This window comes from Diabrotica virgifera, chromosome 1 (genome assembly GCF_917563875.1).
Source record: "Diabrotica virgifera virgifera chromosome 1, PGI_DIABVI_V3a".
Classification (NCBI taxonomy): domain Eukaryota; kingdom Metazoa; phylum Arthropoda; class Insecta; order Coleoptera; family Chrysomelidae; genus Diabrotica; species Diabrotica virgifera.
The window spans coordinates 22,856,078-22,875,098 of record NC_065443.1 but is presented as its reverse complement, the minus strand read 5'-3'; the positions used below and the strand labels follow the sequence as shown (position 1 = coordinate 22,875,098).

The 19,021-nt window shown below is 33.1% G+C and overlaps 1 protein-coding gene across 1 annotated transcript in view; it reads right to left on the bottom strand.

Annotated features, from left to right (window-relative positions):
* The window catches only part of LOC114324473 (neural-cadherin-like), a 156,099-nt gene that overhangs the window by 55,260 nt on the left and 81,818 nt on the right, over positions 1 to 19,021 (bottom strand). Inside the window, exon 7 of the mRNA XM_050653677.1 lies at positions 10,703 to 10,894. Within this exon, the coding sequence (XP_050509634.1) occupies positions 10,703 to 10,894 (192 nt within the window). The remainder of the gene's footprint in view (positions 1 to 10,702; positions 10,895 to 19,021) is intronic.

The window sequence follows — 19,021 nt, the reverse complement described above, 5'->3', positions numbered from 1 at the left end:
GCACACTTTACAATAAATATTTCTATAGATCAGTACCAATCCTCATAAAGACCAAAATACAAACCAAATAGTTAATTTAAAAAAAATCTATCATTAAGAAATTACTCACAATATATTACGATCTTATTTTGTATTATTGAATTAATTTCAGGTTTTAGTTAATAGTATCTGTAAAAAATTACCTGGTCCTTCGAATCGAATAATCGAATAATCGAATAATCGAAGAATATGAGTAATTGTGTTAAAATTTAATTTCAAACTAGTAAATCTAACAAGTCTGTATTATTAAAAAAGTCTACTTGCTATTGGTCATGTTAGTAAGACCAGCTTTTTCAAAATATAAAAGTTTACCAAAAATTCACCAAAAGTTTACCTAAAGTTTACCAAATGTTTACCTAAAGTTTACCAAAAGTTTACCTAAAGTTCACCAAAGGGTTTCCGCAAAAGAATTGATGTCAAGTTTGGTACTAATATATAGAAACAGATATTTCAAAGTGTGCTTGAAAAGTTATTCACCTGCAAAAAAATCACTCAAAAATCACATCACAGGCTCAAAAAATCATATCAACAAAAATGTCACAATTCTCCGGCGTCTGTGAGCCAAAAATCCGGCTGGGATGCGGCCAAAAAGTTCGAGTCGATGAAGTAGCACCTGGCTTCAAAAACAAAATCAGCGCTCCTTGCTACTCCAAAACGTTGTAAAAGGGTAACTGAGTATGTGCACAACACCAACACAACTCAAGAACTTATTTCTGGTATTAATTATGCTAATTGTAGATAAATATTTTGAAATAAAATAAGCCAAGCGTTTTATTTAAATCGTGGTGTAAGTACAACCTTTAGAGCATATCTTTTAAGCAGCACTGAAGATGAAATTGTCATTCCGAAAACGTTTTGTGATGTATTGAAAGGGCCCTTTTAATAGAGGAATAAAATAATTATTACTATTAAAGAATTAATAATTCCTTATAAAGGAATTTAAAAAATATTGTGTTTATTAGTATTACGGGTCATTGGTGGAGAGAATTAGTCGATTGTGATAAGCTGATCATAAATTCTACTATTATTTTTAAACTACAGATTTACAAAATCAATGATTACTTGATAGGAATTCATGTTCGATGTTCATGTAAAACATAAAAATATGTACAACACTGTTTTTTACCTTTCATTATGTAGAATATCATCAATGACATGTTTCGCTGTAAATACGCTTCATCGGAGGAGATATTTTAAAACGTACAAATTCTTTTCTGGTTCTGGTTCAAAATTTGTGTCCCGACGAAGCTGTCAGGGAAACATGTCAGATAGACCATATTTTGTAAAAACTAAAAGAGTTTTGTGTTTTTATTAGTTTTGAGTTATTTGTTTCCTAGGCTTTTTATATTGGGACTTAGTTGAACTAGAATGAGGTTATGTGGACCAAATATGAATGTAATATGCCTCAATCATGCCTCACAGTATGTCTCAGTAAAATATTACTTCATGAAATATACACTGTGGATACTGTGGAAAAATATACACTGCATTAGAGCTATTTTTTTCGTTTTCTGATAATATGTGCACTATATTAATTTATAAATTAGTATTAAAATCTGCAACAAAGGCATAACTTTGGACAAGAAATATTATGTTACTTATTATTTTACATTTTTTTATAGAGGACGCCACTTGGAAGATTTATGATAAAGTTTTTCCTACAAAACATTTTTGATTGTAAATTTGGAATTTCCTCCGTCACTCAGTCTTTGGTTCGGTTAGTGTGGCCCTAAGTTATGACAACTTTTCGTTGATGTTGTTCTCATTAAATTTCTAGTGCAAATTGTATCTATTGAGTTGAGGATTTCATTGATTTATTCTCTTTTCTCTAATTTACCATGCCCGTAATCTACCAATATCGATAGCGACAGTATCTAAAATATCTTCTCTGCATTTATTTTCCACTTACTTATCCGTGGTTTTACTTTACTTAATTATTCTGTTTGACTTTTACATCCCAGTCTCAATTTTTTTTTGTCATATAATTTATATCATCTTCTGGAAGGTCTCTTTTTCCACTGGTTTTTATTTCTCCTTTCCACAATTCCCTAATTTATTTATTTTTTGCTTTGTCCATTAGTGTTAATCTGTAGCTTCGTCTTCAAAACATCATTTTCACCGCATTTTGTACACAATAATAAAAAAAAACAGTTTTCTATGACGAAATATCTTTACCAAATGTTCTTAAAACGATAGATTAGTATAAAATTTTAAATAAAAATATTTATTTTTTAAAATTTAGGAAAATATATATCATTGTCTTACGATCTAAATAAAACGCTTTAATCTTTCAAAAATTCTGATTCAGAAAGCTTTGTACATTGGTTACTTAACCCTTTGATCACAATAATGATCCATTTTGTCTCAAAATGAGACTTTAAAGTGATTCTATCTAGGAATTTGGCCTAGGTAGATATATTCTTGCACTAGACTGGACATTAAATAAAGAGCATAATTGTATTAAGTTTTTAATATCTACTGAACTGTTAACAACTAGGTGTTCTATTTATTGGGCTGCACTTTACTATTATTCGTAGGTGCTTGGAATCAATTTCTATTTTTGGAAGTCGTTCTATGAGCAGTAAATATTTTAAGTTGTCTACAGCCTTTTGGTAGTCCATGAATGCTATATATAAGTCTGCTTTTGGACACTAGCGTTTTTGAGTTAGTAATTGCATAATGTATAGTGCCTTTTTATTGACTAATATACAGTGATGAGCAAGCTAATAACCAGCAAAATAACTAAAAAGATGGAAAACATAATACATTGCGAAACAAAAAGAGATGAAACTAGTGGAGGTGGGAATTATCGTTATAAACGTGTTAATTAACATTACATTACATAGTCTCCCACCTTTAGACGTCTATGATAGGAGTATTTTATATAATTGTACTGTCACAGTGACAGTTGTCATACTCCTCTGATATGTCTAAAGGTGGAAAACTATGTAATTTAATGTTATTTTAGACGTTTATAACGATAATTTCCACCTCCACTAGTTTCATCTTTTTGTTTCGCAATGTATTATGTTTTCCATCTTTTGAGCTATTTTGCCGGTTATTAGTGCGCTCATCACTGTATATTTGGGCCTTTATTTCTAGTTGTTAATGTCTTTTATTTATATTTCATATTACATTGTTAATGTCGATTGGTAGGTTTTAAAGGGATTGTTTTTTGCAGTACCTCAGAACCACATTTGGTAGTAGATGATGTTATCAAAAGTTTTGTCAATATTCTTTTATGGTTCTTACTGCTCTTATATTTTTCTATTTTGGGTTGCTATTATGAAAGTCCCATAATATTTATCTGGTAGTTTCTCAACTCCACTGTCAGTCAAAGACTGTCTCCTTTAACACAACGTTCGTCTCTTTACTATTTAATTGTATAGGTTTAAGATGAACATTGATAATAATCAGAATATTTCGAATTGTTCCAGCGACAATTGCACCTTTAGCCCTGTTTCAAGTAGTAAGTGTTGATGAACAGTTGCCATGGGAACCGACGGCTTTAATTGCCCTCCGAATAACGATGAACAGCTTGTATCATTTTTATAAATGAAAATGTCGTTGTTGGTTGCGAGATTCGAACTCGTGCGCTTTAGCTTAGGAGTCCAGTGTCTGTGCTGCTGATCTACGGCCAACCATAAGAGCAAAACTGAATATTAGTAAAGCAAAGATTCATACGAGATTAATCTTATTATATTTTTTTCACTGCCTTTTTTTAAGTTTATCAAATAGCTCTGTGAATCAGATCGCAAACAAGATGCCTTGAGTGGTGCTGGTGTAAAGGGTACTATTAAAAAAATAAGTTTCAACACAAAGTACAATAAAGTACTGGTACATATGTTTTATGCAAGGTGTGCCGTATAAACAAACTCATTGAATAAAAGTTACAGTATAGTGCAGTCGATCGATAAATAGATCGACTAGAGCAACTTAAAGTAAGGTGCGCTGAAAAATGATGAAGAAAGAAGCAGCTAACGGAAGTGGCTCGAAAAACAGAAAGATGGCTTTCAAGGTGTTAGGAAAACAGAAAGTTCTTCATATAAATAAACTCTTATAAGGTATCTCCGTCAACATCGTTGTCTTGACTTCTTAAAAACATAATAAATTAAGTTTTGATTTCAATAGGACTAATTGTTGATTTGTAAAAAATTGTGAAACATTTTGATAGTTTCTTTTGGGAAATAAATTTAAAAATATTTGCCAAAAAACAACTTTAAATTAAAAATATTTAAGGTATTTTAATGCACATCATAATAACGGGTAACAATATTACTGTCTCAAAAACATTCAGGTTAAAATAACCTGCTAGTTTATAGGGAGAAATAATTTACCATTAGTGTATACGCAGAAAAATATATGAGCATTTTCTCCATATGTACTAGATCAGAAGTATCTATACTATTTTCTCTAGTTTTAATAATTCTTTTCACAATATCTACGGACCAATTATTCACTCTCCGCCTATTAAACTAGAAAATGGACAGAAGTAGTGCACAAAAAGCCGAGCTATTTGCTACATATCTTGAAAATACATTCAAACTAAATGCATGTCAAGAAGATGAAGAAAAATAGGAGGAACTTATTTAATTAGAGAACGTCATCAACAAATGTTAGATGACTTAAAAATCAGGTGGGTAGCTTCCGAAACTACACTGCAGTGCAAAAAAATCAATCCACTAAAAATTTGGTAATTTTTGATGTTTCGAATTTCCTAAACCTGTTGTCCGATTTAAGCGATTTTTTACCACGTTATAGCCTTATTCGTTGACAATAACGCAGTAATAATATTTTGTTCATTGTATACCGGGTGTACGAATCAAACTGTGCTTTTTTCTCAAAGTTCGCATCACCCTGTGAATTATTCTATCATTTATAAAATACTGAAATTAAAACCCAACTATAGCCTCAGGTTTTCTTAACATTTTGTCTTTCGATTCATTCGCTTATGTTAGATAATAAAAAAGTTAGGTACTTTAACAACTGGCCATGTTTTTCATCAGTACAGGGTGTTTTCTAAATAAGTGCGACAAACATTAAGAGATAATTTTACATGAGAAAATAAAGATAATTTGCTTGTCCGCAATCGCTTCGTTGCCGAGATATGGGATGTTCATTTTTTTTTTACAAACTGACGATTTATTTATTGCTTTAAAACCAGTTAAGATATGCAAATGAAATTTGGTGGGTTTTAAGACGTAGTTATTGCACATTTTTTAACATACAATTAAAAATTGTACATTCACTATTGGCGTGCGTACGGGTAATATTATCGGTCATAATACCCGTTCGCGCCAATGGTGAATATTAAATTCTTAATTGTATGTCAAACAGTGTGCAATAACTACGTCTTAAAACCCACCAAATTTGATTTGCATGTCTCCACTGGTTTTTTTTTTAACATCCCATTTATTTACAATCTGTCCACTGGTTTTAAAGCAATAAATAAATCGTCAGTTTGTAAAAAAAATTGAACATCCCGTATCTCGGAAACAAAGCGTTTGCAGACATACGATTATAAAGCAAATTGTCATTATTTTCTCATGTAAAATTACCCCTTAAAGTTTGTTGCACTTATTTAGAAACACCCTGTACTGATGACGAACATGGCCAGTTGTTAAAGTACAACTTTTTTATTATCCAACATAAGCGAATAAATCGAAAGACAAAATGTTAAGAAAACCTGAGGCTATAGTTTGGTTTTAATGTCAGTATTTTATAAATGCTAGAATAATCCACATGGTGATGCGAACTTTGAGAAAAAAACACAGTTTGATTCGTACACCCGGTATACAATGACAGTTTGACTGTCTAGCAACAATATTATTACAGCGATATAGTCAATGAATAAGGCTATAACGTGGTAAAAAATCGCTTAAATCGGACAACAGGTTTAGGAAAGTCGAAACATCAAAAATGACCAAATTTTTAGTGGATCGATTTTTTTGCACTGCAGTGTATTTGATATGTTGGTAATTACTTTGTTAAGCAGTTTGTACGTATATGGTAACAGGCTTGTCGGTCTGTAGTTTTAGAACTTGTATTTGTCTCCTTTCTTGTGTAGTAAAAGTACCTACTGTCGAATTTTGCCAAAAGGTTGGAATAGCGCCATCAAAGAGGTACCTGTACATTAAGCTTTTAACTGCTCCAAAGTAGTTTAAACTTTATCTGTAATCATCTCTGCTGTTATTCAGCTGTCTCATGTTTTCTTAGACATACGACTTACCAGCCAGTGGAGGAAAAAACATTCCAAATAGTGTAAAGAGAAGAAAATGCTGCCAACTATAAATCCAGGTAATTGAAGTCCACGTCTAAGGGCCAATCGTTAAAACCCTCTGATATTTTGGGGGTTTCGACAACAGAATTGAAAGTGTACTGATGTCTAAACTGGATTCGGAATGGATTTGAAATAACGAACATAGCTTCTAGCACTAATTAGCTTCATAGAAAGTCTCGAGACCACTCTAGGGATAAAACTTTTTATTATGGTTGAAGTCTTTGGCAAAATGCAAATTTGTATATATTCTTTGGATTTCTTATAAAGAAATCTTTAAGTGAATAGGTATAAAACAGATCTGGAGATATACGGTATACACCACAAAAATAATGCAACTGAAACAAAATGCGTAGTGCAAACACTCGTTTGAATGAATACAAATGGAAATTATATCTTACTTAACACGGAAGAAGATCAACCGTTGCAGAACACAACATCACACGATACACACCCAAATTTTTTTCAGAGATTGTTACTAGAACAAGACACTACAATCAACAGATGTTCAAAGAGGCTATAGAAATAAAAAAAACACGCGTTTAACTTTACCTGTAAAGAGCCTTACGTTTTGACGAGATATCGTTCTGAGCGCTAGAAAATAAAAAAACTCCTCCCCAGACGCATTTGAAGATTTTAATATCGATTGAAACCAACCGACAGAACTTGGGAAAACGCAAGGTAATAAATTTATAGCGCATATATTCGACAGCCATCCATTATCACCTTTGATAATGTTTGGAGTAATCTCGGACAAAGCACCAAGGAGAAATCATTGCAGACCGAGGCTATACATTCCGAAAACAATACATCACTGCAATATTGCAAATCGCCAACGAAGGATGCCTGGATATTAAGAGAGACCATGCTAAAAAAAAGAACAATAAGACAAATAGAAATCTAAATCCATGGAAAATAAATATCATCTAAAATGGAATATAGAAAATAGACTTTTTCGAAAATGTATTTTACAAAAATAAAGAAAAACGGGAGATCTTTTATAATTAAGGTGCGTTCGCGGTTACAGTTGACAAATTGTCGCCGACAATTTCTAACCTCACTTAATATAAATAATACCGTTAATAGATAAATATACAAGGTATATTTACTTTTAACTAATATTAATAACTAATAATTAAATTATACTGGGCAAATATACCTTCTATATTTATCTATTAAAGATATTATTTATATCATTTTAAAGTGCGCATGCGTTTTGCTGCTAATTTGTCGCCGACTAGTCGCCGACAGGCTCCCGCGAACGCACTTATTATGTACCCCATATTTATCGAATTAGTTCTTTTGTGCAGATAGACATACTTTTGACTTCGGTTCCAGATATTTTTAAAGACGACTTGAATTTTTTGTAAAAAACCTACTTTTTGTATATAGGTATGTAGTTGGAAAAATATTTTTCGAGAACTTATTACCTGCTGGTGTTTGAATGAAGTTTATAAACACACTATAGACGCGTTTAAAATGTATTTCTGGCGAAGAATATTGCGAATACCTACGACCGCAAGAAGAACCAACGAGTCTATTCTTGTACAAGTACAAGTAGGCTTCAAAACATTGTGACCGAAAAAATCACAGCTTATTTTGATCATGAAGTGCGTAGTGATGGTCTGGAGAAGCTGACATTGAAGGTGATAGTGCAAGGAGCAACAGCCCGGGAAAGATCACCAACAAACTATGTGTACTACATTACAAAAGAAGTCGGAGCTCTATAAGGTACTAGTACACTTTAGAAGACCAAAAATAAGCATTTTTTCATTTTTTTTTTTTCTCAGAACCTTTATTAAAAATGAACATAAAACTTTTTACATATCAATACCTAACTCTTAGAGAATACAAACTGTAGCGACTATAGAATGATAAGCCACACCTTGAAAATCTTTCTACGTATCATCCACAGTAGAATCAGAGATAAATGTGAAGAAGACCAGGATGAAACACAATTTGGCTTCAGAAATGGACTGGGAACCCGGGACGCACTTTTTGCACTAAATGTGTTATTGCAGAAATGCCGAGATCAAAGGAAAGACGTCTTTGCTGTATTTATTGACTATGAGAAGGCCTTTGATCGAGTACAACATCACAAATTAATTAAAATACTAAAGGATAAAGGAGTTGATAGTCAAGATGTACGAATCATAGAAAAATTATACTGGCGTCAAACAGCGACAGCTTGCATAAATGGAAAATCAACAGAAATATGCAAAATACAAAGAGGCGTCAGACAGGGTTGTATACTGTCCCCACTGTTGTTCAATTTGTATTCAGATAGAATATTTAAGGAAGCGCTGCATAATTTGGAATGGGGTGTGAAGGTTAATGGAATTCTGATAAATACAATCAGATATGCAGACGATACAGTTATTTTAAGTGATGATATGCATGGATTACAACACCTTTTAAATGCCATTGACAGAGTGGGAAGAGAGTTTGGCCTAAATATAAACTGTTCAAAAACAAAGTACATGGTATTTAGCCGTTTGGCCCATCAAGATTCACGGTTATATGTTGATGGTCATATGATTCAAAGAGTACCCAGTTTTAAATATCTTGGTTGCCATATTACTGAACAACTAGATCCAGATAAAGAGATAAAATGTAGAATCGAGATAGCCCGCACGACATTTTTAAAAATGAGGTCATTCTTCTGTAATGATACCTTGCAACTTCAACTTCGAAAGCGCATGATTAAATGCTACATTTGGTCAGTCCTCTTGTATGGTGTCGAAGCATGGACATTAAAAATATCCACCATTAACCGTTTGGAGGCCTTGGAAATGTGGCTGCACAGACGTATTCTAAAAATACCATGGACGGCTATGCTGACAAATGTGGCAGTCCTTAAGAGAGCAAATGCTACCCGCGAGCTGCTTGATAACATCAAATATAGAAAGATGGCCTATTTTGGACACGTAGTAAGGGGAGACCGGTATAATATTCTTCAACTTATTATGATGGGTAAAATCGAAGGACACAGAGGAATTGGTAGAAAGCAGACCTCTTGGTTGAAGAATATCCGGGAGTGGACAGGAATAAAGAAAGCAAAACACCTATTTAGAATAGCTCGAGACAGAGACAGTTTCGCCATGTTAATCGCCAACGTCAAGGGGACTTGATAGGGCACGTTAAGAAGAAGAAGAGAATACAAAAAATATATCTTTTTTCATTTATGCACGTACACTAATATTGTAGAGGGCGGCAAAGTCGGGGTCTCGAAAAAGAGTAGTTCCGACGGCGGACAGTCAATCTCAGAATTGGGATCTCTGAAACAAAAAAGTCGAACGGCATTTGAAAAGGTAAGGTTGCTTACGTGACAATTTACCACCGTCAGTGAAAACTTCCGCAAAAAATAGATTTTACCGAAATTTGAAAAATTTTGTGAAACAATCGCCCGTTTTTATTCCGTTTTTCATGGTTAAAAAATATTTATTTTTTATTTTTGGTCAAACTGTGATAAATTGTCACGTAAGAAACCTTCCTTTTTCAAATGCAGTACGATTTTTTTGTTTCAGATGTGCCAATCCTGAGATTAACTGTCCGCCATCATTTTTCGGGGCCTCGACTTTTGCGCCCTCTACAATAATTGTGTACGTGCCTAAATAAAACAACATATATTTTTTGGTACTCGCTAAGAGTTAGATATTAATATGTAAAAAGTTTTATGTTCATTTTTAATAAAGGTTCTGAGAAAAAAATTCTTGAAAAAAATGATTATTTTTGATCTTCTAAAGTGTACTAGTACCTTACCTTTGTTTCAGAGTTGCAGAGGATAGAGACAGATGGAGACAGTTTAGTGTCTCCATTAAACTCTCTTTATCTGTCTCTGTCGTGACAGTAAAAATTAAATTTAATAAAACCTGTTTCTGCAGAATACATCGATAAGTAATATAATAAACAATAAGATTGTTGTAAGTTAGTATAAATATAAGTAAATTTACTACCCCGAAATTATTACCCGATTACTATCCCAAAAAATTTATTATTGTGCCATTGTATATTTTTGCCTATTATTTTGAAAGAAGTCAAGACAACAATCAATAATAAAACAAATTTTGTATCTATACTACAGTCATTTCCAAGATAACCCCGAGGTCATACTGTCCAGTGTGACCGATTAGTGTGACATTGAGCTTTTCTTGGTAATAAACGTAGTGTAATAGTATGTAGACTTTCTGCTTTCCTAACCTTCAAAACAATCTTCCTACTCAAGAACACGTTCCACTTTTATTTCCACTCGTACCTAATCCGCTAATTTCCATGGAGATCCATCCTCAGAATAACCTGAAACGTCAATGATCCAACCCACTCACTCATCCATGCATACATTTTAGCTGTCCTAACGCGTTTCGCGATGATTTGCCTAGTACTTACGTCCAAGGGTTTCTTGAGCACTATCCAACCTGATTCCGGCTGAATTTCGAAATACTCCAGGTCGGCAGCGTTGGAACCGGCGTTCAGAGTGTAGACTATGGCGCCGTTGTTGTCGGCGTCTTCGTCTGAAGCGGAGACTCGGAGGATGTTGGTGCCTATGCTGGCGTCTTGTTTTACGTTTTCAACGTATTTCTAAAAAACATATTGTTATATTTCTATTTGATATGAAAATTTAATTTTGATAATTATAAACAGAATTCAATTTAATATAAAATATTTTCAATTTTCTCAACCACGGGCATATAAATTTAGAACAACCTGTATACAACAAATTGTTATATTTAATTTTAAGAAGTGATTAAACGAAACTCGGGACAATGCGCTTAGAATGAACAAAGTGAATGGCGCGTACCATTGTCGTTGTTCGCGGAAGGTTCGATCATTAGCCTATGCTAAATAAGACTCAAGTGAAATCGATAATAGGTCATTATCGTTGTTCGCGGAAGGTACGATCATTAGCCGATGCTAAATAAGACTTAGTGGAAGTAGATAATAGATCATTAAATTTTGTAATTAGTAGAAAGTAATTTTAGAATGGGAATTAACTATTTTTCTTTTGAAATCCATTAAGCATATTTAGAAAGATTAAAAATTGGTTTTGAGGAATACTGCGAATGAGAGTTGGTGGTGGAAGTTTGATTTGTGAATCTGGAAGGGATATTTAGAAAGTAGGGGAATGAATGACAAATAGAGATCAGAATGTTTTGAGCTGTCGAGAAGTGAAGTCCAGTAGTAGACGGTAGTGTACGGAGAGTGAGAAAGCCGGTGTAGTTCCGTGAGTGTGGAGTATCTATCGTGGAACGAGAGGTAGGCCAGGTTGAGAGTAAAAGAACCTCCTTGAGCCAAGAGTTCCCGGTAGCTGATTGCAGTTTCGAAAAAGGTAGAACACAGCATCACGACCGAAGCAGGAAACGAGAGCTATACGAGCTAGTTTCAGAGGAGAACATTACTGGAAGCCAGGACGAGGTTTTGATTGCAGCCAAGGATAGCAGGAAACGGGTCTTGGGTGAAGACATTCTCAGTTCACCAGAAAAAGGTCAGTCTCATTTGTTTGGACATGAATGTATGGGTGTTTCGTATTAAATACCACATTTAAAATTGAAGAAACATAATCAATAATATCAGAAAAGCTTCATCAAACTTAAATAGAATTGTTGCTAATAAATCATAATAGTTAAATGTTAATAAAAACTTTCAATTGGAAACCAAAAGGAAATAAGATTCCCATGTGTAAATGTTATGTTTAAGAATAATAAGATATAGCAAATATTAAGCAGTGATTGCCATTTAAATAAAATAAACAATATTTTGATTACAATTGTAACCCATATGTGTTATTATTTTACTCTTTTCTTTCCTATCCCGATTAGGAACCATTGAGAAATACTTAGAAGCCACGTAAGTAAGTAATTAATTTTATAAAAAGCCCTGAGATTGAAAACATATTGATATGTGATCTGGTAAATTAATTAGATTATTATTAATGCATTGATTAAATTAAATGACATATAAAAATATTATCTCATATCAATAATCAAGATCACATCAACTGTCGTCCAACGTGGAAAGCATTGTAAAGTATTTCTAGTGGCAAATTTGAAGGATAGCAAGAGTAAAGCCGGTATTTGAAAATTTGTATGCCTGTGGTAAAAAGTGAGATACTTACATTTGATTACATATAATTTTAGATCTCTTTAGGTACAAATTTTACATAACTGATTTAATATTTTATTTTTACGATATTTACATTTGATATATTTATTGACAATTTATAATATTTGGGTGAGAAAAAGTCGTCTTGGTAACATACTAGTAAAATTTCATATTTGGCGGGGATAGTACTTCTTGAAAACAAATGTCTGTGACAAGAAGCCAAAGCAAAGACAACAAAAAACAAAAAGAACATTCAGACCAAGAAAATATTTTAGATACGACAATCATGGCATCAGAACAGCAAGAATTATCAGGAAAAGATAAACTATTACAACTGATGCAACTCCAGTCACAAAAAATGGATGAAGCAAAAAGGACAATGGATAAAAATCAGGAAGAAACATCAAAGAAAATGGATAAAGTGGATCAAAAAATGGATGAAACACAGCAAAAAATGGATGACAATCAAAAGGAAACAAAACAAGCAATAGAAGAGAACAATAAGAAAATAGAGGAACGCATAGAAAAGTATGAAAAGGAAATAAAAGGATGTTTGACAACAATGAAAAACGAGATAGAACAGCAAGAAATGAAAATTAAAGATCACATGCAAGAACAAGAAATTAGAATGAAGGACCACATGAAAGAACAAGAAATGATAATTCAAAACAAAATGGAGGAGTTAACGAATGGCCAGAAAAAGGAACTAGAAAATTTGGAAAATAAGTTAGAAAATGCTATTCAAGTAGACAGAGAAGAAGTGGAAAAAAGAATCACAGAAATAGAAAAACAAGTCACCGAAAACAGGACGCAACAGAATGTCGGAGAAAGAAGAGAAATGGTTATACATAGCACAGATGACGTGAAGATAAGGTTTGGCGGGGATGTAAGAAGATTACACCCAGTGCCATTCATAAATAGCCTGAAAAAGAAAATACAGCACATCGGAAATTTCGAAACAGCAAAAGAAACTATCAGAAACCATCTAAAATATGAAGCAAGCCTATGGTTCGATTGCAAAGAAGAAGAATTTGACAGTTGGCAACAATTTGAACAAAAATTTTTGAATTATTTCTGGGGAAAAGTCCAACAATTGGAAATTAACAAGGAATTGCAAAATGGGAAATACAATGATAGGATGGGTATATCAGAAAGGACATATGCATTACAAATTTACTATAACGCAAAACATTTACAATATAATTACTCATCGGAACAATTAGTCGAACTGATTGCAAGACATTTCGAGGAAACGCTGGAAGACCATATCACATTGCAAAATTACAAAGACATAGATAGTTTATGCCAATTCGTACAAATAAGAGAATCACGTATAAGAGAAAGAAAATCAAGAAGGTCGCGAGAAGATTACAGGCCCCGAGAAACACAAGATTACAGAGATAGAAATCAAAATAGGAGGGACTATACAAGACGAGATTTCAATCCCAGAAGGGAAAACGAAAATAGAGACAACGGAAGAGGAAATTATGAACAAAGAAATAGGCAATGGAATGAGGACAGAAATCGAGAATACCAGAATAGAAACACCACACGCTCAAATCAAGAAAACAGAAATAATGGTAGACAAAATGAACAGGGATATCGAGAAAACCGAAACAGATCCGACAGACCAAGAGAAAATAGAAGAGAAGTAAATAATACCCAGACAGATGAATATGACGGAGAGAGACATTATGACGAAAATATAAACAACGATGAGCAACCGGCGTTTTTTCACGACGGCGCTCACTAAAAACCAAAAATCAAACAGGAATCTTTTGTAACCCCAAGGAGTTTATTAAATTGGCAGGAAACAACGAAAAGAAAAATGGAGTTAATTTAAAATTTGTGGATGGATTTATCAACGAGAAACCAATTAAAATTATGATAGACACTGGATCTGAAATAACATTGGTCAACAGAAAACTAATAGAAGAAGTTAACTTAACAAATTTAATTTACAAAATACCTAGGGTAAATTTAGTGGGCGCAAACAAACGGACATTGGCAACTATAAATGAAGGCATACGAGTAATAGTACGACTGGGTAAGAAGATGTATGCACTACAATGTGTAATAATGCCAAACATGTCACATGACATGATAGTAGGAGTTGACGAATTGGCAGAAAAACATGTAGTGATAGATTTTAAAAATAATACGATGAATCTAACAGAAGAAAAAGAAGAAGAACAGGACAAGGAACAGGAGAAACAAAATACGGACGAATCAGGTAAAGAACAAACAGTGGAAATGAATTTGGCAACGAAGCAAGGACAAAGAAGAAAAGGGAGAAAAAGTCAGAAAAAGACAAAAGAAAATGAAACCTGTGGCTCCTCAAAAGAAGAGTTGAGCCCAGAAGAAGAAAAATTGAGAGTATCAAAAGCAAAAGAGAACTGGGATTCCTCAAAAGAAGAGATGAGCTCAGGAGAAGAAGAAATAAAGCTAACAAATGAAAGCGAAAAAGATATGATCGAAACAGTGGCATTTGAAGAGGAGGCATATGAAAACGAGGATGCAGAATACACGGTAAAAGTATGTGAAAAATCTGAGGAAAAAGACAGAAGATTGATATGGGAAAAAGGGAAAGACAACATAATAGCCGACACTCTAACACAGGATGAGGACACTGAAAATAAGGAAACAATTACTCTACAGGTGGGACTAATTAGAGTAATACAAGAAGAAGGGGTATAAGACGTAGATTAAAGTAAGGAAATATACAGGGATTTGGTTTTGCCTCGAGAAAATTTATTTAAAAATGCAGATAAATTTTATCGAATACAAGGCGGGGATTTGTTATATTTCTATTTGATATGAAAATTAAATTTTGATAATTATAAACAGAATTCAATTTAATATAAAATATTTTCAATTTTCTCAACCACGGGCATATAAATTTAGAACAACCTGCATACAACAAATTGTTATATTTAATTTTAAGAAGTGATTAAACGAAACTCGGGACAATGCGCTTAGAATGAACAAAGTGAATGGCGCGTACCATTTTCGTTGTTCGCGGAAGGTTCGATCATTAGCCTATGCTAAATAAGACTCAAGTGAAATAGATAATAGGTCATTATCGTTGTTCGCGGAAGGTACGATCATTAGCCGATGCTAAATAAGACTTAGTGGAAGTAGATAATAGATCATTAAATTTTGTAAATAGTAGAAAGTAATTTTAGAATGGGAATTAACTATTTTTCTTTTGAAATCCATTAAGCATATTTAGAAAGATTAAAAATTGGTTTTGAGGAATACTGCGAATGAGAGTTGGTGGTGGAAGTTTGATTTGTGAATCTGGAAGGGATATTTAGAAAGTAGGGGAATGAATGACAAATAGAGATCAGAATGTTTTGAGCTGTCGAGAAGTGAAGTCCAGTAGTAGACGGTAGTGTACGGAGAGTGAGAAAGCCGGTGTAGTTCCGTGAGTGTGGAGTATCTATCGTGGAACGAGAGGTAGGCCAGGTTGAGAGTAAAAGAACCTCCTTGAGCCAAGAGTTCCCGGTAGCTGATTGCAGTTTCGAAAAAGGTAGAACACAGCATCACGACAGAAGCAGGAAACGAGAGCTATACGAGCTAGTTTCAGAGGAGAACATTACTGGAAGCCAGGACGAGGTTTTGATTGCAGCCAAGGATAGCAGGAAACGGGTCTTGGGTGAAGACATTCTCAGTTCACCAGAAAAAGGTCAGTCTCATTTGTTTGGACATGAATGTATGGGTTTTTCGTATTAAATACCACATTTAAAATTGAAGAAACATAATCAATAATATCAGAAAAGCTTCATCAAACTTAAATAGAATTGTTGCTAATAAATCATAATAGTTAAATGTTAATAAAAACTTTCAATTGGAAACCAAAAGGAAATAAGATTCCCATGTGTAAATGTTATGTTTAAGAATAATAAGATATAGCAAATATTAAGCAGTGATTGCCATTTAAATAAAATAAACAATATTTTGATTACAATTGTAAGCCATATGTGTTATTATTTTACTCTTTTCTTTCCTATCCCGATTAGGAACCATTGAGAAATACTTAGAAGCCACGTAAGTAAGTAATTAATTTTATAAAAAGCCCTGAGATTGAAAACATATTGATATGTGATCTGGTAAATTAATTAGATTATTATTAATGCATTGATTAAATTAAATGACATATAAAAATATTATCTCATATCAATAATCAAGATCACATCAATATAAAATGCGATTAGTATAAGCAGCAGTCGCACAATAATATGTATCAATAACATTAAAATCAGTGGTCTAAAAATGTTGGATTAAGATTAATGGTAAATTTTTTTAAGCAATTACAAAATGTTATTAAAAAAGATGTTGATCAAATAACTAAGGATGACCCGATGATATTCCTGGGGAAGTATGGAGAGCATTAGAGGTGACAAGAACAAGTTGGTTAACAGGTTTATTTAATTATAGAAGTTGGACAACTGTCAGACTAATGGGGAAGGGGTGTATTAGTGCCTGTTTAAAAAACAAGGGAGATATATATCAATACATAAATTTAAGAATCCATAAAGCTACTTAGTCACGCGATATAAATATGGGGGAGAGGAATTGATAAACGGATACGTGAAGAAACCGAAATATTCGATAAATCAATTTGGCTTTATCCCTCTTCTTCTTTTTTAGGTACCGTCTCCTCTAAGGAGGTTGGTAATCATCACATTTTCACTTTTGAGATTGCAGCTCTAAACAAGTCGACGGAACTGCAATTATACCTCTCAGATTGTTGAGCCAGGAGATGCGTCTTCTTCCAGTACTTCGTTTTCCCTGTATTTTTCCCTGCATTATGGTTTGTAGCAATACGTATTTAACCCATGTCATAACGTGACCGATATATTGTAACTTTCTTATCCTAATCGTATTCATGATTTCCTTTTTCTTTTTAATCTTTTTCAGGAACTCAACATTTGTTATTCGGTCTGCCCCACTTATATTCTTCGGTAGATCCGCATCTCGAATGCTTCAAGTCGATCGGTTATTTCTTTATTCAAGGTCCAGGCCTCCACCCCATACAGCATCACCGAAAACACATATTAACCTATGGCTTTATCCATTGCATATCATACACAGATGCAGTTTTGATTGTAGGGCAGTTGATGGAAAGATGCAGAAATAAAGAAACAGACATAGTATTCATTGATCCTGAGAAAACATAGAAGAAAAGTGACAATTTATTTGAAGATGAGATCAATATAAATTATATGCTTAGAAAACTGGAAGAGGATTACACCAAGTGTGGTCTCACGATTAATATACAAAAAACCAAATACCTAATTAGTTGCCGGAGAAAAACCAGAAACCTACAACCCAGCAAACAGACTTGAGCCCAGTTACGTGATGATTACGTTTAATTTACGGCAGATTTTAACGAATACGTAACTCGGTGATTTATGACGGGAAAAACGTATTTCAGTGCCAAATCATTCACCTATATATTAGTGCTTCCTTTATACATGTTTGTCATTAGAATAATATAAAATCATAATGACGAATATAGTACATGTTTTGTATAATAGTTGTGATTGTCGGTTACATCGCAAATGTACGTTTATTTCACGTAATAATCACGAAACAGAAATAACTTCCTTTGGTTAAATTTTGAGAAATATTTTGGAAAACAAAATTTTACAACGGTGTTGGTTAAATACGTATCGCTTGAATTTTACTCACTGTATTTTATGGACGTCGAAAAATTAGATGTATTTCACGTAAAAGTAATGAAAATAATACCAATATTTAAACAAAAAGTTTATGATTTCGTTTTAAGATCATTTAGCATAACTATTTCAATCCAACCTTGATTTGAAGCTATTTTTGCTATTTTTTTCTTTAAAAATGTAGATGTTTAGTCTAATTTTCAAATCGCGCGCGGTGATGACGTACTACCAAGCCTTTCTCCACCTTTAAATACCATCACGTGACTAACATAGTTGGTTTGAAAACTAAATTAATCGATTTATCGAATAACACGTTTCGATAGGATTATTTTTTTATATTATTCTGGTATTGAAATAGATTTTTAGTAAGACCAATTAGTTAATAGTAGAATAAATTTAAAAACAAAAAGAAAATATGTAATACTAATTTAAAGTAAGTAGAATAGTTTAACTTTAATTTAAAAATAATCTATTTTTATAATCGATGATGATAACCTCTAAAATCAGCTTCTCACAGTTCTCACAACAAAAAGTGAAACGTGAAGTGCTTAGTGCTTTCTTTCCCTCGTTTTATTTTAGGCGGGTTTATGTATAATAATGTCTTTCGTCTTTCGTATTAATGTTTACCTCCAGAGCCGTGCGGTACATCTTTTCAATATGATGCAAGTCTTCGAAATGCCGCGCCTTAAGTATGATTGGAACTTAACTTTTATTTTTATTAAATGAACCTACACAAAATGAAGGACACCTTTTATTTTAAAAAAAAAACCTACTTTAAATTAAATGAAATATGTATTAACATTAAATAACATTTACAAAAATTACAATTTTGCCCTTCTCTACTGACTTTAATTTTGGCAAACTCGTCAATCACGTTGGTTAAAGTCGCAGCTAGTGGGGACTCTATTGAAATTAGTGCTAT